Source organism: Ambystoma mexicanum, chromosome 10 (genome assembly GCF_040938575.1).
Source record: "Ambystoma mexicanum isolate Mex_15411 chromosome 10, UKY_AmexF1_1, whole genome shotgun sequence".
Lineage (NCBI taxonomy): Eukaryota > Metazoa > Chordata > Amphibia > Caudata > Ambystomatidae > Ambystoma > Ambystoma mexicanum.
The window spans coordinates 1,651,047,001-1,651,068,737 of record NC_090932.1 but is presented as its reverse complement, the minus strand read 5'-3'; the positions used below and the strand labels follow the sequence as shown (position 1 = coordinate 1,651,068,737).

The following is a 21,737-nucleotide window of genomic DNA, read 5'->3' as shown; positions in this document are numbered from 1 at the left end:
GTATGCAGATTTTACAGTTTTCTGCTATATAACATATAACCTCTTGGGGTGTGACGAGCTCTGTGTCAGATCGGTTCCACGGGACCGTGTGAGACCTTTTTGCGTGCAATACACCTTGTTGTCCATTGCAAATTGGTGCAGTGATCTTTTGGTCGCTTTGATTTATTTTTTACTGTTTGGGATTTGGCTTACTATTCTGTTTACAGTATCAACACGTGTATGCTGTTGCTTCACTATCCAGACGTACCAACTCATGAATACATTCTTCCGGAAAAGGATAGCATTTTAACATGTGTACGCTTCCACAACAGACCATTATTACCTTATGTGCTCTCTAAGAAACCAAAAGAGCCAACTACATGGGGGGCTTTTATCATACACTGAGATACAAGCACTTGAAAACTAGACCTTTGGGGGTAAACTCTCGTACACAATTCATGGTAGGGATTCGAAGACAATCTGAGACAAAATCAATGAACATTTACCAGAAAGACCAATGATTGGAATTGTGCATGCAATACCACTGAGCACTCATAATGTTGTCGTTTGAACCCACTAAACCCAAAGGTAGAAACATTGGAGATAACAGTACTATCCCACAAAATACTAGTCAATTCTTAGACTCAATCCTACCCAAACATTGGTTAAAAACCTTTCATCTGAGATATCAGTTAGCAAGGAGCTGTCAAGTGTCTTTGTTTTAGGAAACATGTCTCTATGAAATACCCTGAGTTTTAAACACGGCCTGGGGCAAGGCACTGCTGCCTTTAGTTTAGAACGTGAGCTTCGTCCTATTTAAATGAATTGAAACTAAGACCAAATGGGACCTTAATGGATATTTATGTAGTGGATCGGGCCCTAATTAATGGTTCTCCCCTTTTATTGCTTTTCCAGAGAGGTCTTATATTTTGGGGAACTGGTTAGGATTTTACAAATATGTAAAGCAAATGCAGGTTATCCTCATATTAAGGGAGACTATCATCAAAGAAGAGGCACTTTCATTTTTAGATTGGTTTGGGCAGCACATCGGGACTAACAACACAATAATGTATAAAAAGGCAAGACAGGTCAACATACCATGCAATGCTTCCGATAACACAGCCCACGAAGCTCAGCACCGCGAGGGTCAATGAAACATATGCAACCGTCATTATTGGCACTGCTGGCGGTTTCTTGGACGCTTGCGTTGGGCTGGTGGAGTCCGATGTTTCAATATCAAAACTGTCTGCATTCGGGTAATCTGCTTGTGCTTCAAGACCCTGTTTCTTTTTGTTGGGGAAGCTCTGGGCCCAGCCCGACGCAGTGGTCTGGGAATACCCGCTGGCCTCACCCTTTTCTTCTTTTATTGGCCTGGGCTTAAATTTCTCTTCCTGCATGAGTTTGTAATCCACCACTGTGGGAATGTGCGGAATGATATTTCCTGGCTTGGTGGTGCTCTTCCCTACTTCTGACATTAGCTCCTCCAACCTATATATTGAGCTCTGTACTCTTTTCTCTGACTGGTCCTCATACGGATCGAGGGCTTGAACACGCTCTTCATCGTCCCACATGCTGTCATGATCTTTCTTTAGCTTGCTGACCTTTTCCAAAAAAATCGTTTCTGAATGCATCAAAATGGAAATCTGCCGTTAACATGGCTAACAGTTACTTGGAAAATGCACTGGTATTATGTTCCCTCCCCCACCCACCTACCCATTTAACATCATTGCCAAAGCCTATTACCGCAGTCCTCTATAGCTTACAGTGCAAAGCAAACTGTGCATGGTCAACAAAAGGCCGGGAGCCATTAGCAGGGAACCCTAATGCCCTCATATGAGATACAATGGGATGTGTGAGCGTTCCAAATCCTATCAACTCAGATTAGCACTCTGCCTGGAACTGATACACCAACCATGGTTTTGCCCAGTTTCTCCCTTGTGGTGTTAAATGCCAGTACCTTTTAGTAGAGCTTTAAGGCGACTGCACTGACCCAGTTCAAATTGGTTCAAATGGCAGGAGAGGTCTACTCTTCACTCTAGTCATTCACCTTAATCAGTGGCACTCTTTGTGTATGTTTCTTTATTAATGTTAAGGTTGTTCAATTGAAGCTCCCATATTAATTTGAATGAATACATTTAATTGTTATTTAGGTTAGATTTCTAGCATGCCACAGTAGCACCAGGGCACCTACAGGATACAAGGAATCTGAAGAGATGGACAGGAGATGTGCTGGTGAGAAATGCACATCAGTGCTTCAAGCATTACTAATGAAATGAGAGAATTACATCCAGGAGGCCTTTCAGCCCTACGAAGGAAGATTTAGACAGTTCTGGAGCAGATCTCCATACACTCAAGAGCTTGGAACCACAAGCATAAAAGTGTAAAAAGATGGTAGTTCTGCCCAGCTCCAGGCTGTTCGCTCATACACCCTAATTTGCTCTCCTTCAACTTAGTTATTCAGTTATCTTTTTCTATTTGCTTAGAGTGAAACCAGTTCCACTGTACTTTTATTATGAACAGGTGTCTTCAGTATTGTAGCTTTGCTAGAAATACTCAAGATTTCCGCTTTCTCCTAACCCCTTTTATATTAGTAACTTATGATTCTTAAACTAGGTATTACGATTGTATTAGATTTTAAACGCCTATTTTCGACCTCGGAACCACATATTAACTGGCCACGAATGTGTGTATTCAAATTATCATGTAGTACATGTCTATTTTGGTGCTCCCTTACTCAGTAGAAGCTTCAGCTGGCACGACCACCAGTGGTGCGGTTTGTACAATTACTATGACCACAAATAATCAGGATGGGAAAAGGAGAAATAGGGTGGGTTATTATCTTAAAGAAGCCCCTCCCACATAGAGAGAGGGTGGTTTATTTTCTTAAAGCAGCCGCTTTCCCAAACCCTTGGATCTAGCGCTTTTTATTTCTAGATTGTATTCGGTTTAAAATTCATTTTTCGGAGTCCTCTTCATCAAAAGAGACCACAAGCCTACTTTGGTTCCTCAGACATTGCCTCCTACTCTGGCACACTGCTCGAACACCCCAAGAAACCCATGACATAAACTTTGTGGACCCGTAGCTGTCATTTTGCTGTGACGTATAAAGTGACAGTATTCTTAGACAATCAGATGAGCAAATATATATCAACATCTGGTAAAACTTTACTGCGAACAATCATTCTACTGCCCAGTGGCCAAAGACTCTAACAAACTTCTAACTGACCTAGTTTGCTCATTTTGATCACCAATATTGGTTTCTGTGACCTTAAAATAGGCTCCCTGACATTTCTCAACCAACCACAAGACTTTGAGTAAGGACGTAACTACTTATTTATGTCCCACTTCTGAAATGTATATGCTCTCATTAATGAATCGTGAAAGCAATCATCTCAGAATTTCAATCAAAACATGCATTTTTAAAACGGAAATGGAATCCTGCTACATCCATGATCATGTTCTTTCTGATTTGTAACCTCCATTGGTGTAGCCGTGTCTTGATAGTATGCTATTGAAGAAGCTATGCTTGTGCCTAGATCTTCTTGCCACCACAGCCTCCACTTCCTGATGTTTAACAGCTAGAGGTATTGGTGAATAATTATTTAAATGGTGATCCATGGGAGCCTTGAATGCTGCAGCACCTCAACTTGTTCATGTTCCTTTTCCCCTGCCTGGGCCAGTTATTCGACACCCAACGCCAGAAACCTGGCTACACATCTAAAACTCCCTCCTCCTGCTCCATCAAGCAGCTGCACTGGTTCCAGTTATTTTAGCAGATTTGATTCCCATACCTCACCCCTGTGGGCTTTTGGTGAAGAGCAAAACACTAACACGAATACTGATACAGATGTTGAACCAAACATGATCAATTAAAATGTCCCATGCTATGGTAGAGACATACTTGCATCAAATATTTCTAAAGCGTAGGCTCTCTCACAGGTGCAATAGGTATCTCTACTCCTGTTCATCAGAGGTGCTGAAGTTCAATGCTAATGCAACAGTCTATGGTTTCAGTAGCCATAGACGCATTCAAAAGCTCTCACTCTAAGCATTGATTTTCAAACGCTTTAGAGAACAAGTATAAAGTTCCTCTTGAGGTATAGATAAAACGTTATTCACTACAGTGACTGCTGTAATCCTAGTGCATAGTCCCTGTTCCTCCATATTTATGGGTGTCCAACCCATCAGGACAGGGCCAGTAACGTTGCACAACACAGTTCTTCCAGAATTCCAATTAGGAGGCGAAGAGTGCACTTGCACAGCATGTGATGAAGGCATATGCAGGCGCTGCCCACCTTTTGCGTGCATACGCAGCCAGTCGCACAGTTGAGCACTCTCTGACATGCATCTATTTTTTCCCCACCATTTTAGGTCGGAGATAAAAGTGAGTTTTTCAGTGTTCCAATCATACTTGTGTCATATTTCGTTGTAGGACTCACACTCCTTGTGCTTATGCACTGGGATGCGTGTGCAGCATGAAACTCTCTCTCCCATTGGGTCCTGAAGAAGTTATTAACATGCTGGGAGCAGATCTTTGGAGCAGCTACTCCTGAATGCCTTGAGCACCTTGTATCATCCCAAGGAGTTAAGGTAAGGGAGGTCATTTTTTCTAGGGCACCCCAGTGTGGTGACTACTTCCCAGGGGACGACGGGTCTGGGAGCGAGCATTCCAGTGCTTCTATGGCTACTAGCTTTTCTACCAGGGCCAATCTTGCGGCCATCAAAGCACTTACTGGCGTATGAGCTGAGGACCCCATGGGCTCAGATACTGGTGTAAGCACCAGTTGGCTGGCTGAGGGGCTCCTCAGAGTCTATTTCACTGACTTCTACCGAGGCAATTTGCCTTGAGGGCTTGCTGCCTTCAACCTTTGCTTTCTCTCAGTTCCAAACCATTTCAACCAGGCTTCAGCCAGAGGGTTTCCCAAGGTTACAGCAAGGGCACGGCTAAAAAGACAGGTCTAAAAGCCTTCCACTGTGCCACAAAACACATTATATAAAATGCTGGTATGCAATGATGAGAATTATTTGCACCTAGTCAATCCCAGACAGCTTAGAATATCAATTTGTTTTACAGATTGCATTTGTTTAGGAAGTTGGTTGCGATGACATCATACTTCAAGGGCCAGTTAGAGCAATCCAGAAGTGGGTGGGGGATAATACGCCAAGCCAACAGACAAGTATCCAGAAACAGGTCAACAAGGTAACCTGAGGTCATGATGAAAGAAAGAAACAGTAACAAATAGCGCCACTCTGACTCACCAAGGTGTTGGTTGAGATGCTCCAGGTCCTGTGTGCACCAGCTTTTTCTTCCGCATTGCATAGAGGGGTGGGATGTCAGGTGTTGCTGGGGGTCGGGGAGTTTCTGATGACATTATTATGCTTCTGGAAGCTGTGCATAATTCATGATTGCTAGGAGATGTAGTCTGAGCTGGATCTGGTGTAAAATGTGCCAGGGAAAACGCTAGCTCCACAGCAGCAGCCGTTTCCTGAAGCAGGGGCAAGGTTTCCTGACAGTCCCTCTATCAAGTCATGTCCGCAGGCTCAGCCATGCAGGTCCACATGATGGAAACAGGTCACAAGGTGAGGCGTGTGTACATGACGGTACCTCAGGTCATTAATCAATTCAAGTCAATGAGGTAGTGCAACAAACCCTATCAAATATTGGTGCCCAAGCTCCTCTTTACCGTATACTCTTCTTCTCTGCCTTGCACCTGCACTGTTTCAGGCCAGTTTGTTAGATGGGTGGTAGGAAGGAACAGCTTAGAAAATATTAATTAAGTGGAATAAGCATGCCATTTTCTGGGCAATGCTAATCAAAGGATTACTAGATTGATAATGCATCGGATTCTGTAGAGCCAACTAAACGAGGTATGCGTTTTCGGCTGCCAGATGGATGGCAGAGCTGCTTGTTAACATTGCAAGGATTCCGTTAATCCACCAGTTATTTGTTATGATTTGATATAATGAGTCATTTATAATGTACACAAGTGTTGAGATCTTCCCCCACTCTGGTTGCCAAATATAACAGAGTATGCAAATTGCCTCACAAATATATAGAGGTCTATGCCTCTTGGAAGGGATCCAGGTCCATCACTAGATTGTTCTGTTCAGACTGTATCACACAGTGTTCAATTAGTCCTTTCCTTCCCAACAGACAATGTTCATCTTTTGAACTCTCCCCGGCCCCTGGGCACCCACATATATTTTCTTTACATGCACACAGAATATCCAGAGGGTAGCCGCCTGATATATCCGGTACTGGTCACGGATTGCTTAAGACTGTCCAAACACTCTTCTACTATGCACAGTGAAAGTCAAACTTGATTAGAGAAGATTACTTGTATTCTCAATTAGCAACAGGAATAGCTATTTTTTGTTGTTGTAGTAAGCCATAACCAGAGTTTCCCTTGCAAGACGATTAGTAATTATTAGTTATGAGTGCCAAAATATGCAACCTTTAGTTATTCACAGTTCTCAGTATTCTCCTAGTATATTACCGTCCGATTATTTCTCTTTCTTCCCAGCTTTAAACCTTTGTCCCAACTTGCTTGGTGTCCACCAAGCTCTCATTACTGCTTGGGACCCAGCATAAATACTCACTGTACAGCACAAGAGCTTCAGATCGGGTTCACATCCATTAATAAAAAATAGGCTGTGAAGTGAAGAGAACGTACAACCAAGATTTGCATTTTTGACATTTTGCAAGATTCTGTCTGTTTTGTTCACAGTTCTTGCTTCAAGGGTTTCCAGCCTCTCGCAAATATTCTGTATGCATGTTTGCCTCCAGATTGTCTCCAGAAGTTGTGCCAACAGTTATTCACATGCATACTCTTTCCCATAACCTCAGTAGTATGACTATGATTTCTTATAAAAAGGCACCTACAGAATGCTTCCATATTTCTGTCAACTGGTCTCAGGCCTGAAAGGCTGGTGCTGTGAGCGTTGCCTATTCTAGGGCTAGGTGTTTCTTCTGCTTGACGTGGGAAATATGTGTTTCCTACAGTCACAGTTCCCCTCCACCCGACCCCAAAACACCCTCTTGATGTCCTAGTTTATTGGGGTGTGTCTTATGTTATCATTCAGAAAGTCTGGTGCAGTAACTTGTGGGTCTAGCTACGATGATCTGACTCGGGGACCATAGCCTGTCCAGTCAATAAAATATCTCAATTTCACCCTACAAATTTGAGAGTTAATGATTTCCTTAACTAGGTACTTGGGATTGCCATCTACCCAAACTGGAGGTCATAGTGTTGTGTGTAGTGTTCCACTGTTTAGTGTTTTTAACAATGAAGTATGAAACACTGGGTGGATTTTTAGTGTTTTGGGTAATGTTAACTTCTCAGAAACTAGTGTTTAAGACCTGCTGAATCACATTTAACCCGAATTTACCAGGGTTGCAACTTTCAAGAGCCCCGAAAACTTAATATTATTTGTGGACAACGAGGCTTGGTCTCTCTGGTGGTATTCTAGGGCTGGCCTATGACGTCTGTGGACATATTAGTTATACCTTCTTTTGACCGACTGTAGGTTTGCTAGGATCGTCTGATTAAGTAACCAGTGACTCTAATGTGTTGGCTACAGTTGTTTGTCTCATTTTGGGGGCCACTTGTGCCACTAGTGCAAGTATACTTGGATGAACACTGGCTAAACAGTGGAATGGTGTGTGACCTGGAGAGGAATGCCAAGTGTTATTATAGGCAAACTCTATTAACCACAAAGGGGAGGCACAGTCTGTTCCATCATGATGTAAGGCACAGTGTAACATGTGTTCCACTGATTAATTGAGACATTCTTTTGGCCAATCCATATGGAGATGATAGCTGGATGACAATCTCAGGTCTATGCCTGTGTATAGACAAAATACTTTCCCCATCCTGGATACAAACTGAGATCCCCAGTCGGAAATTACTATTAAGGGAAGACTATGCAGCCGTACAATTTCCTGCAAAAAAGGTTGCAGCCAATTGAGATGCCATGGGAAGCCCTTTCAAGGGAATAAGGTGTCCCATATTACTAAAGTTGTCTGTTCCTTGTCTGTTACCACCAAAACTGTATTTTTAACCTTTCAAAGGCATAATCCATGGTCTTTAGGAGCCTGTAACATTTATAGTTTGTACTAGTTTGGACCAGGTACTTTTCTTAAAGAAACAACCATCACATCCCTATAAATATTGTTTGACATCTGCGCCTTTGAACCAAATCCAGGGTTTTCTGTGGAACGTAATGTCCTGCAATGGAATCACCATGGCACCATGTTAAAACATGTTTTTGCAAGGTTGGGTTAATAAGTTATCTTATTCTCACTTCACTGTGTTATACCCTTTTACAGACCTATTTGGTGTGCACCAGGATGTCCTTACTGTTTTCGGACCCCTGCACAAATACTCAATGTACAGCACACAAGCTCCAGTTCTTGTACACATCCATCCAACAAACGGGTTGTGAACCGCAGAGAATGTGTGAGGCATAGTGTACATGCGCACTTCCAGTATGGCTGCCAAGATTTACATTTAAAATCTTGCATCTCTTTGCAAATCTTGTAAGATTCAGTATGTTTTCTTCACAGTTCACGTGCAACATGTTTTCCAGGCTTCCAGGCATATTTTGTGTGAATGTTTGCCTCTAAATTGTCCCACAAATATGGCTGAATAGTGATTCGCGTGCATGTTTCCTTCCACATAACCTCAGTAGTACGGCTAACCATGAAGGCCCTTGTTTCTTATGAGAAAGGCGCCCATAGAATGCCTCCAGAGTTTATTGTACTGATCCTGAGCACAAATGATTTCTGTCTGATAGTGTTCCCTGTTCTAGGACTAGCTGCTTCTTTGATTTCACTTGGGATATACGCGTGGCACTAGGTACCTAGTATGTTTATGTAATAGGTTAATAACAACAAATACTCATCAAACTTGTAAGCAGAGAGATCCTGCCCATGTTGGTCACCATATCTCTTTGACTGTTCTTCTGATTTTAACAGGTTCTGTTTGACTCTTTCCGGTACCTTATCCTGATGCCAAAGGGATTAATTTACAGCCGGGACTGCTGTAACCCTGGGAACTTTAAGAGGGGTAGCATGGAACATTCTGAGGTGTTAGCATACTACTGCAAACAATGAAGAGAAGCCAGTGGCCATAATGTATGTGAAACCTGCAATATGCAGCAAGAAGAGAGAGGCATCTTGGTGTTACAAACAGAGACAATGCAGGCATTGCTCTTTAGTCTGATGATCTCGTTCTGTTTGGGGGTGTTATGCTGATGACAACCATAAGTCAATTCCTAAATGATTTATCAGCATTTCCTAAAAACAGGTAGATAAATGGGGGCCTCTGACAGATACCACCATGATAGCAGGCAATGCAAGCAGGACATTTGTTGTAAACACATGTCTCCTACATTGGATGCTGTTGGGAGCCCAGCAGGTGAAACGGAATGAGCCATTTTTTAGAAGGTGTCTAGCACATCCCATATGGTGTTCATACCTTCAATCTCTAGAATTTCCACTATGAAGTCCTGGGTGACTATTACCCACGGTTTATGGGGAAAGGGCATCGACCGAAGAAGCCCCACAACCTTTTGCTTTTGATATTTCCCTTCAGCGCCAGTAGCAGAATTCAAGACATGATGACCAAACCTCTTTTCATTTGGGGTGATCAATACCAGTGGCTAAGGAGATCCCATGTTTTCTTTTGTCTTTGCTGGTCTGCCTCCCTGGTGTTGTGAAACCGAGCATAGCTTGCATACGGGACTCAAGAGTAGGCAGATACACCAGACTTGTGTGAAAGGCAATCCTTCTAGGATAACGGCATTACGATGTTCCACATCTTCTGGGTCAGAATGGACAATAGTTTCATCTCTTTTATGATTTATAAAGAAGAGGTGCATGTACGTACATAATACTCAGGAGCTAAGATATTTGTGGTTTGCAAAAGTGACCCTCTTCCTGAGATACGAGAGAAGACTGTATCATCTGTATCGTGCATTGTACCAGGACAGTATTTGAGGATGAAAACAAAATAAGCAAAAAACGGGTGCCATCGGAATTGCCTGGCATTCGGTCGTTTAATTGTGGAAAAAGGTTGTAGATTCCAGTGATCAGATTATACCACAATTTGATGCATATAAACTAAAAGGTGATGCCACGACTCCATAACAGAGGCCTTGATTGCCAACAACTCTTTTTCTGTTACGGTGTACAGTTGTTTAATAGGTACTATCTTTCGGGAATAGAATAATACCGGATCGAGTCGTTGTGGCGAAGGGCATCTTTGTGCATAAGCAGAAGCACCTACTTCTGCTCCATGAGGTAGGTCCGGTGTCGGATGTTATAACACTAGAGCTGTAGAAATGCTTGTTTGAGAGCTTCAAATACATGTTGGACTTCCAGAGAGAAGTGGACAGAGTTTGTAGGATTAGTCAAGGTAGTCAGAAGCAAGGCTTTGGAGGGAAAATCCTGTATAAACCACCTATACAAAATAGCAAACCCAAGAAAGTTCTGCAAGGCCTTGAAGTTAGTGAGTGCAAGGCAATCCAGGATTGCCTGAACCTTGGAAATGCTCAAGTGGACCTACAAATTCCACCTCAGAAATGTGTAAAGCACACCTTTCCAATTTGGCATGGAAGGTGTGCTCTCTTAATCTTTGCAGGACAGCTATAAAATGATCCAAATGGAGTGAAATGGAGGGGGGAGAAAACCTGGATGTCATCCAGGTAAACAATGACGTAATCACAATGGTAAAACGAAGTAAGCACTGACCTGCCCTTCTTTCGATTATACTTGAAGTAATTTGCCCACAGCTCAAAAAACATTGAAATGCCTGAATGGCAACAGGCCTTTGTGTGATCAGCGGGATGTTGCAAAGGGAAACCCTGTGGGGAATAAAACCCTTGAAAGATCTTCTATATTCAACAGTAGGCAATCTGTAACCGCAGCAGTAGAGATGCAGGTAATTGGAAACCGCAGTAGGAGAGATACACGCAATCAAAACCGCAGTATTAGAGAAGCAGGGGAAGGAGGCAAAGCAGGGAAGTAGCATAGAAGGACCAAGGAGGAACAAAGGCAAAGAGGCACTGGGCCAACACCGGGTGCAACAAGCGCCAGTGCTTAAAGAATAAGTGACGCAAAGTCCTTATTGTGAGGGAGACTTATATCCCATTCACAACGTCCTTTGTTGAACACGGATATCGTGGCAACAGTTGGGAGATTTGTGGTCACCATCTTGGATGGGACAAATGCCCCTTTCTACATCGATGCCATAGAGACTAGGAGTGCAGCTTTTTCCGGACAGTATGCCTCCTGACCCCCACAGGGAAAGAGGCCCCAGTTTCTAGGGATGTCTTCTGTGAAAACGTTGAACCAATCGAGGGGCAAGTACTCCTGAAGCAGGTTCCCATGTCCTATCAGAGAGGCCGTAACCTTTCCAGTCCACTGGGTATTGCAATCGTCCTCGAAAACATTGTGAATCACATATTTCTGAAACCTCAAATTCTGGACTGGTTACTGTGTCTATTGGAGGTGGTCAGTCTTTACTATTTCTCTGAAAACTATCTTGTACATGGGATTTCAATTGGGAAATGTGGAAGACTGGATGAATCCTGGACCATGAGGGAGGCAGTTGTAAGTGATAAGCAACTGGTCCTATTGGTTCCTTATTATTGAAGGGTGCAAAGTAACAAGGCGATAACCGGCGTTTTGACAAGAATCGTGAAGACATCTAGACTAGGGGCCTCATTACGAGGAATGCGGAAAGGGGTTAACGGCGCCGGTAAAGGTATCGGAGCCGTCAACCCCTTACCACCTCATTATGAGGTCTGCTCGCAGGTTTAACCAGGCGTCCTTAGCGGGTCCCGCGAGCAGACCAGGATGCTAACAACGGGCCCGTTATTAACGGGCCCGTTGTTAGCATCATCCCCATTCCCATTGAGCCCTATGGGGGCTCGAATGGGAATGGGTATGTACCGGGTCCAGGTTCCTTGAATGAGGAATTACTGGGCCCTCCAAGGTCGGAATGGCCCGGTAATTCCTCATTCAAGGAACCCGGACCCGGTACCCAGTATGGGGGTAGCCATGCTGCTAAAAGCCTCCTCGTAATGAGGCCCTAGAACTCCTGATTGAAAGCCGGTTCCTGGGTGTGTTTCTTGTGCGCATTTCTTTTGGTCTGTTTCGTGATTGCTGGAGTGAGGATAAGACTAGTTCATGAGCTTTTTGGAGGTCGGTTATAAGACACTCCACCTAAGGTAATTTTTGTTGCATAGGGTGTGACTGAAAGTAGGCTTGTCGGATGAAATCTGTACGTAAAAAAAAGGTGTTACACTTATTGCACAATGTAGGGAATTATTGTATGCCAATTCTGCAAACAGAAGTAGATGACTCCAATTGTCTTGGGAGGCCAATACAAAACACCAAAGGTATTGCTCCAATGATTAGTTGACTTAGTTTCTGTCTGTCCGTTAGATTGCAGGTGAAATCCTGGTGTCAAAGCTCAGTGGGCCTCATTATAAGGTTGCCGGTCCAGAAACAACGGTACCGGTAAGCTTGCTGGTACTGTTGTTTCTGGACCGGCAAAGTACGAATTCTGCGGGCACCCGCCCGCAGACACTGATGGTAGCACCGGCACCATTCTAAATGGTGCCGGTGCTACCGTCCTCCCCATTCCCATTGAGTCCTATAGGACTCAAATGGGAAGTCATATTTTCCGGCGGCTGGGAATGGGCAATTACCGGGTCCGCCAGGGCTGTAATGCCCGGTAATTGCTAATTCCCGGGCACCGGAAAATTCATGACTCTGGCAGCAGCCGTGCCGGTATTTACCGCCACGGCTACCGCCAAAATCGTAATGAGCCCCATTGTATTGCCAAGGTTTACAGACATGTGCCTAAAATGTTGATGTATATTGAGGCCTCCAGTCTGATATAATGGTTTTAGGCAATCCATACAATTGAAAAACAGCCATTTGTGTAGCTGAGGGCAGTTGGGGCATGGAGGTAATGCGGGCCATCTTTGCCATGGAATCAATTGTTCCCATGATTGTAGTTTCTCCTGAAGACGGGGCTGTTCCACAATAAAATCCGTGGAAATGTGTTGCCATGGTCATGTTGGTAACGTTGGCTGGACAAGTTTCGCATGCGGATTCCTGCGGGGTGTTTTTGTCTGTAAACAGATGCTACAAGCTGCCCGTAGTCCTGAATGACTTTACTCAACGAGGGCCACCAAACATGACGAGTGATTAACTCTGTAGTGGCACGTATGCCGTGGTGTCCTGCTGCCTTCGTGTCATGACACATATGTAAGCTTTCCTGTCTCAACTTGGGAGTGGGAATATATAGTTGGTGTCCTCTAAACAGGAGATTCTTCCAGAATGCAGTTCATATTTGTTATGAGATATAGAAAATCAACTTTGCCTTAGTGAACAATTTTTCAGATACAGAAATGGTGTCTGTTTCTATTCCTCAGCAAAAAAAGGGCATCTGCCATCTGATTGCATTTTCCTGGAAGGAACGTGAAACAAATGTTATAATGGGAAAAGTAATATGCCCATCGTGCCTGATGGCTGCTCCGGCTTGCGAGTTGCTGTATTAGTTTCAAATTGCGATGGTCAGTGCAAACTTCGATCTGATGTTTCGAGCATAGTAGCAGGTCCCGCCATTCTTGGCAAGCTCTTTTTATAGCTAACAGTTATTTTACAATGAGAGTGTAATTTCTTTCGGAAAGAGTTACAGGTTTGGACATACAGGCAATGGGGTGTTCCTCAGCACCAATAGCCCCAATGGCATTATTGGAGGTATCGGACTCCAGTATGAATGGACGGGTTTGATCTGGCGATCTCAAGATTGGTGCTGTTGTAAAAGCTTCTTTCAGTTCTTGAAAGGCTTTTTTGGCGGTGGCAGTCCATTCCAATTTCCTTCCTTTCTTGAGTAAGGAGGTCAAGGGTTGGATCCTTAAGGAAAACTTGGAAATACATTTCCGGTACACAAAGAAAAACCTAGGAAACTTTAAATGTCCTTAAGTGAGCAGGGGGGTCTTCCATCAGAGCATGTCATAGACCTTAGATGGGTCCATGGATGTTCCTTTTGTGGATAATACAAACCCCAAATAAGAGATGCTAGATTGATGGAAGGAACATTTCTCGAGTTTAGCAAAACGGTGGTTATCTTTTAACCGTCTTAGAACTTCCCTAACATGGAGTTCACAGTCTTTTAAAGTCCTGGAATGGAGTTCACAGTCTTTTAAAGTCCTGGAGAAGATTAATATAATGTCTAGATACAATACAACTGAGTGTAGGAAGAGGCCAGTGAAAATGTGATCAATGAAATGCTGGAAGATTAAGGGAGCATTGGCAAACCCAAATGGCATTGCATGTTATCCATAGTTGACAAAGGGTGTGCGGAATGCTGTCTTCCATTTGTCACTACTACGAATCTAGACCAGGTGGTAAGATGCTCACAAATCCAACTTTGTGAAGACTTTGCTCCCTCTCACAGCTTCCAAAATATATGGAATTAGAGGTATAGGATATTTATCCATATGGGTTATTTTGTTGAGACCTCTATAATCTATACAGGGCCTAAGTTCTTTCGTATCCTTCTTAGGAATAAAAAATAAGGATGCGTCTGCAGACAATTTATTTTGATTCCATTATTAGACCATGATATAAGTTTGTCTGCAGATATTCTCTTATTGCTCCTTTTTCAGGCTCTGACAGGGTGTACCTTCTTCTAAACGGAACTTGACTCTCAGGAGAAGTTCTATGACAAAATCATCTCCCCTATGAGGGGGTAGTTCCTTATACCTTTCATTGGAAAACACCTTTGCAACTTCATGATAGATTTCAGGTAACAAATCGAGGGTGTCTATGGTTGTAGGCCTTTGTTCTTCACTTTCTCTGGTGAGATGCAAGTGTAATCCAATTGCTCCATGACTGAGGCCCTCAGAAAGACAGTGTTCTGAACCTAGAAACAGGGTTCTTGCTTACTAATTGATACATGGGTTAAGTAACCTTAGCCAGAGCAATCCCAAGATCAGTAGGTAATCATCAGCATTTATCAGGTCAAAGGTTATAGCTTCTGTATGGGAGGAAATGGACATGGTTACTCCAGTTGTTTGTTCCTTAATAGGCCCAGAGGATAAAGGGGTTCCATCAACTCCTTCAACAGGAACCAAGACAGGTTTAGAAAACTGTGTAATGTTATGAAGTGTGGCCCATCTATGGACATGAAATTACCAGCAGCCCAACAGTCTAACAGTGCTGGTATTTACGTTATCTTTTCTTTTTCAAACCAAATTACTATTTTAAGTATGACCATGATATTGTCTTGGTTAGTCGTATTAGGGGAATTTGGTACACCATCCCTGATCGTTGTTCCCCTTATGATAGGGGTGGAGCATTTCCCAAACTCCTAGGGGCGAACAACTGGACAATCTCTTACTAGATGTACATTAGAAGCACAATACATGCAGAGTGCTTGGGACCATCTGTGATTTTGTTCTTCCGTGGAGAGTGTCCCTCGGGCGGCCAACGTGCCTATGTTTGTCTTCCGTATTAGTCATGGACACAGGTTTACGGCTGTCCGGAAAGGGACGTGGTATTCTGGATCTTGTTCTTTCTCCAATGGCGCTCTTGTAACCTATATTCTATCTGTAGAACTAATGCAATAATTTCAGTCAAATTCGGAGACCGGGGTACCCTCGCAACATCATCGTTCTACTCTTCGGTAAGACCCCATCTAAATAATGTTAGCTAGGCATTGTCCGACCAACCATGTCTGCGGTCATTTGTTTAAATTGCGCGCATTAAGTTAAAGTGTCCATGGAACCTTGTTTGAAGTCCAAGAAATTCTCCTGGGTAGAAATTGTTAGTTCCATTCGTCCAAGCATTGCCCGGAGTCTGTTTACAAACTCTGGATGCGAATCCAATATTGGATTATTGGTGGTCACGAACAGTGTCGCCCAAGCAAAGGCACTGCCCGACAAAGTGGAAATCATGAAGCCTTCTCTGGACCGATCCGTGGGAAAGAAGGAGGGCTTCAAAGTGAATTGCACAATGAAATGGTGTATGGAAGGACAGGGCCTCCTAGTCCCTGTCCTACCACTTCTCTGAGTGTGTTTCCGGACCGGCAGTTCAACTCTTCATGTTTATCTTTTGGTGAACAACACCCATGGGATGCCCTTATGTAACCCATGGGTGGGGGTACACCCTTGGACCCCTTATGTGTGATTTCGGGCACCTGTGTGTGGCCCACAGAGCAGGGTATGGGCTGATGGCAGCTACATGCTAACTTGGTTGTCGCTCTGGGTGTCCCCCATTTTGGGATACCCAGGCCCTGCTATAGGAATCAATTGATTCCTACACGAAGACAAGATGGTCACTGAGGCCTCTTGGTTTCTATTGCCTTTTACCTTGTTTCCCAAAGTCCTGGGAAGACCCATCTCTGCTCCCTTCTTCCTGAGTGGCTGTTGGGTGGCAACACCATACATGTCTCTGTTCCCTTCCACCCTGACTGGCTGAGGGGTGGAAGTAACATATATGGTTCTGGGGCTGCCTCGTCTCAGACTGACTGGAGCCTTCCCAGGGGCTGTGTGTTGTGGGCGACCCGTGGACCCAAGGAGCAGGACCCGTGTGAATGGAGTTGAGAGTCAACTCACATTCTCGTTTGTGGGTGTCTGGTTTCTGTGTGTGTGACAAAATGAATGAGCCAGCCATGACTGAAACTGAAATGAATGCAGTGTAGTGTGCGGAAAGGCTGGGTTCATATCCCAATCTACATTCCTTGATTTGGGTGTCTGGGTGGAGTGAATGGCCTGAATGCCTGTGAGCCTGATTGGCTATCTGCCTGCATGCATGCCCTTCTGAGTGATTGGCTGGCTGAGCTTGAGCCAGTTCGAATCGTATTGCCCAGAAGATGGATTACCCTATGCAGTTCTGCTTGACGCCCCGAGAAAGTGCCGGAGAAAGTCGAAGGTTGCCGGCTGCTGATGAGAGTCTGATGGTGGGTTTCCCGCCACCAGAAGCCAACAAAGATGTGCCGAGGACACTGATGGAGTGAAGGTTCAAGTTCCAGCCCGTGGTCGAGTCCCGATCGCCGAAGCTATCCCAAGGTACGTGCTGCGGCTGCTGGGCCAGAGGGCTGCCAAACACAAAACCCAACATCTTACGCCCGCTGCCCGGCCTGCGCCCATCACTGCCAAAGGTCTTCCAAGTCCACAGAGTCTTACATGCGGAAACAATCACTTTCCCAGAGGTATGCCGCATGCCTCACCTTCCCAGGACCTTCCCAGGACTTGTACCATCAAGGAAACTTTTCATTCAAAGAGCACTGCCAAGGCCGAAGCTGCTACATCTCCAAAAAGTGTTTTCCCTCGAGGTTCTCAACGCCAAGTGACGCCTTCTTCCAAGGGGGTCCATCCTCGATGAGGGTACCGTCGAAGTGCCGCAGAGAAACCCTCGCACTTCAGGTACGTTGGGGTGGTTGAACCTTTTGACCAGAAAGCAAGGCTTATTGAACATCTATGGACTGGGACTGTTAATTATTTTATTACAGGTTGCCCAGGTGGGGGAATTGTATCTAGTCCAAATAAATCATGCTGCCACTGTTTCATAACCTACCTGTCTTTCTTTCCCCAATCTAAACACCTTAAATATGATTTGTTATGCTTTTTAAACTGCCAGCTGTGGGTGCATTTTAAAGTGAATCTAAACTTATTGTGTGGTACCACCTAGACTGTATATAATTGCCATTCTTTGAATAGAACTGCCTGAGTACAAAGTGTTATTATTTATATGTATATGTTGCTGACCTTATTTTATATAAAGAAACTGTGTGTGGACGTTCCTTTGTGGGGGCTTGGGGACTCACTGTACTTAAGAACCTGCCTGCATCACCTCCTGAGTGCTTAAGCCTTGGTTACTCGTCCAAGCTACCATAATACAGAACCTTGGCTGTGGTTGCTCTGTTCCTTTGTCCCGACCATATAGAGGACAAAAGTACAGATACCCCCTGCAGTCTTTATAATTACCCTCATATTTGCCCCCAGCCAAAGGAGCTGGTGGCAATTCTGAATGATGCAGAACATTACTCATCATCTTCTGTAGTGAGGCATTCTTGGTTTTTAGCATCTGGACCTCTATAGTGAGGGACTGTACAGCTGGCACTAGCTACTGAATCTGGTCCATTCTTTATAGCCGGCGTCGCTTACTATCACAATGGTAAAACAAATTAAGCACTGACCTGCCAATGTTTGGATTCTGCTTGAAGTAATTTGCCCACAGCCCAAAAATCATTCAAATACCTGAATGGCAACAGGTCTCTGTGTGGTCAGTGGGATATTGCAAAGGGAAACCCTCCGGGGAATAAAACCCCTGGCATATCTTCTATTTTCCACAGTAGGTAATCAGTCAACTGCAGCAGTAGAGGTGCAAGTAATTGGAAACCGCAGTAGTGGAAATGAAGGCAAATCGGAACCATTGTGGTAGAGAAGCAGGAGAAGGAGGAAAGGCAGGAAGGTAGCATAGAAGGAATGAGTAGGAAAAAGGGCAAAGAGGCAAAGAGGCACCAGGAGAAACACTGGGTGCAACGGAGCGGTAGTGCTTAAAGAAGACTGAATGTCCTTACCTTTCAGGAGGCTTATTTTCCATTCACAGCATCCTTCGTGTGAGGCTGGGATTCAATGTCTAGCACCATCTTCAAACCCACTAAAACGCAGATATCGTAGCAACAGTTAAGAGATTTGTGGGTGCCATCTTGGGTGGGATAAATGCCGAACCGGGTGCCTGTTTTTCCATCGATGCCATAGACTAGCTTTTTCGTGACAGAGGTAATGGTCCAGCATGCCTATGTAGATATATATTTAATGAAGTCCTGGAATTTTGCTGGATCATTTGAAAGCCCAAAATCCCTTACAAGGTATTTATGTAACCCATAGTTACTTCAGAAGGTGGTTTTCCAATTACCCCTTTCTCGATCCAGGATTAAATTACTACCGCAGACTGAAGTTGATCGAGGAGTACCAAAATTACTGGGAAAGAATGACTGTTCTTGATCGAAAAGTCATTGAATGCCCTGCAATAAAGACATGGTGTTAGGTTCTCTTCCTTCTTGAGTACAAGCAATTAAGAAGAGGGCACTGGCGGAATTGCGATCGGTGTATGAACCCTGTTGGTAGGATCATGGCCAGACACTGTTGTAAAAGTAGTTATTTCTTTTGGATCAATGAATATATCCTATTACATGGCCCTACTGCCCCTTGAACCAGATAAATCTGGCAATCATAGGGTTGCGCGTTGGGTGGCTTTCTGCCGTTCTACTATTGAATACATATGGTATTCTAGGTATTTTCATTGGAGCTTGTTTTCTAACACCACAATGTCATGGAGAACTGCAACCAGAGCTGGATTGAGAGCCGAAGTGACAAGGCCATAGACAGACAATGCTTGATATGATATGAAATTTATAATGCGCCTGTACACAAGTGTTTCTAGGCGTGACAAGACAAGGAGGAGGAAAAAAGGGAAGACAAAAACAACAATCTTACTAGGCCTTGTGTCATTCAGATCGCGCTAGTGCAGGGAAGAGGGAGGGGAGAAGTGCCACGGGGGCGGGGAGGGGAGAAGAGCAGGTAACTCAAAAGTTCAGCCTGTCTTGTGGCTCATAAGCGCTGAAAGAAGGGACTTTAGGGTTGCAGGTACAGACCCTTAACAGAAGCGGGAGCCCGGAGGCAGTGCGAGGGTAACTGGACATGCAGGAGCCTGTGCCCGAGTTCAGAAGGTAGCCAGGTGACCGGTGCATAGAGCAGTCAGGGACATCAGCAAGGGAGAGGAAGAGAGAAAGCGGAAGCTAAAAAGGACAGTCTTGAGTTGCTTCCGGAACCGGAGGTGGTTCTGCTCAAGTTTGAAAGAGGCAGGGAGGCTGTTCCAGAGGGAGGCCACAGCTGAGTAGAGAGATCTGTCCGCCACTTGGAGAAGCGTCTGACCCTCAGACAGTTGGAGGTGGATGAGCGCAGAGCTTGAGAAGGAAGATGTTTAGCAAGAGAAAGCTCGAGGTAGTGCGGTCGCAGGCCTCAGAAAGCCTGGTGGACGATGAAAAGGGTCTTGAACTTGATCCTTCCAGCCACAGGGAGCCAGTGAAGAGATTTCAGAGCTGGAGAGATACGATCCCTTGGCTTGAGGCCAAGGACAGGTCTCGTAGTCTTGTTCTGGATAAGTTGTAAAGGTCAAAGAGTAGAGGCAGGCATATTTACAGATTTAGTAAGATGGAGTAGTCCAGCCTAGAGAGGACCAGAGCTCTGGAGACAGTGAGATTCTGGGGGAAAGTGAGAAAAAGAAGAATACCTCTGAGGAGGTGCAGCTGATAGTTTTCTTTTTTAATTCATATTTTTATTCTTGAGTATTTGGTTGACATGCATCCTTACACAAGTTTTTTTTAAAAGAGGACACCTCATTAATATTTACAGCTTCAGTTTCCAAAATCTTATAAACATCAAAATATCAAATTGCCTTTCGGACACAGATTACTGCTTAAATTTCAAATGAACAGTTGATATGTTTATGATTCCTTACATGATGATTCAAGTTACCCACTATAAATTGCATCATTCATGTTTGCTTATGACCTATTAGCACTTGCCTTTTATATTAGGCAACAGGAAAAGCACCAACAAGAGAGAGAGTGAAGATAAGAATATATGATTCAGTTTTCATCAGTTGGTCATTATTTAGAGTCGAGTTTTAGGGTTAGTAAAAACTGTATGGTTGCCAAATTTAGAGAGACAGAGTTTTAATTGAATATCATGTTCCACATGTCTTTGCTTGCAAGAGTTTTGAAGTGGCCCATGTGTTCAAAGAAATCTTTCTTTTCTTTGCTTTCTCAAGGCTTGGCAATTGACCAGCAAATGCTCTAATGATTCCTTATTAGTAGTGATCTTGCAGAATCTGCACTTTGCTTCTGTTAGCGGAATCATGTTTCGAGAAGCTAGGACTTCATTGGTTGGCCAAAGATTAAAACGCAGCCTCATTAAATTTGCTCTGTTTTTGATATCTAGGAATTTTGATAGGTAGGTACTAATTTGACGCCAATGTTTCACGATGAGCATACCAGATTGGAAGACCTGATAGGGTAAGCATGATTCCAAAACCCCTATCCATTCATTATCTGTACATTTTTTTCTTGCCAGTTTCAGGCCTTTCAAATAGCGTTGGTAAGTCAATGCCGGCTTTCTTCAGCAAATTCTCACAATATTGCTTCCATTTAGCCAATAGTGAGTTTTCTTTGTAAGTAAAGGCTTTAGCAAGAATTGGAAGCAGTGATGGATTGTCTAATTGTGCTAATAAGCATTTTCTATATAGCATCAAAGATTGCCATTCGACCATAGATTGAAGAGGTAGAATTCCAAGTTGAAATCTTATAATCTGAATCGGGAATCCTTTTGGGAGCGCCAATAATGCTTTCCAGTATATACCCTCCAAAGTATTCCAATTGGGTTGATGCATAACTGATTTTGTGTGTGCTCCATAGGTAACTGTTGGAGTTACTTTTTGTTCATAAAACATCATTATCGGTTTACATGAAAATCTCCTGTATTTATGCTGAATTAGTTTGGCTAATGACGTTACATTTTGCATTTTCTGCCTAACTTCCTTTTGATATGGTTTGTCTCTTAGATCGGTGTTCACATTCTGACCTAGATATATATATTCATTTATGTTCATAAGGAACATTCCTCCTAATGACCATTTGTAATGAGGCTTTTTTTCCTTTTTTGGCAATCGT

At 43.8% G+C, this 21,737-nt stretch overlaps 1 protein-coding gene across 1 annotated transcript in view; it reads right to left on the bottom strand.

Annotated features, from left to right (window-relative positions):
* Positions 1-1,004: 1,004 nt before the first annotated feature.
* Positions 1,005-21,737, bottom strand: part of LOC138493088 (uncharacterized) — a 726,753-nt gene continuing 706,020 nt past the window's right edge. The window contains exon 6 of the mRNA XM_069620304.1: positions 1,005-1,600. Coding sequence (XP_069476405.1) covers positions 1,005-1,600 — 596 coding nt within the window. The remainder of the gene's footprint in view (positions 1,601-21,737) is intronic.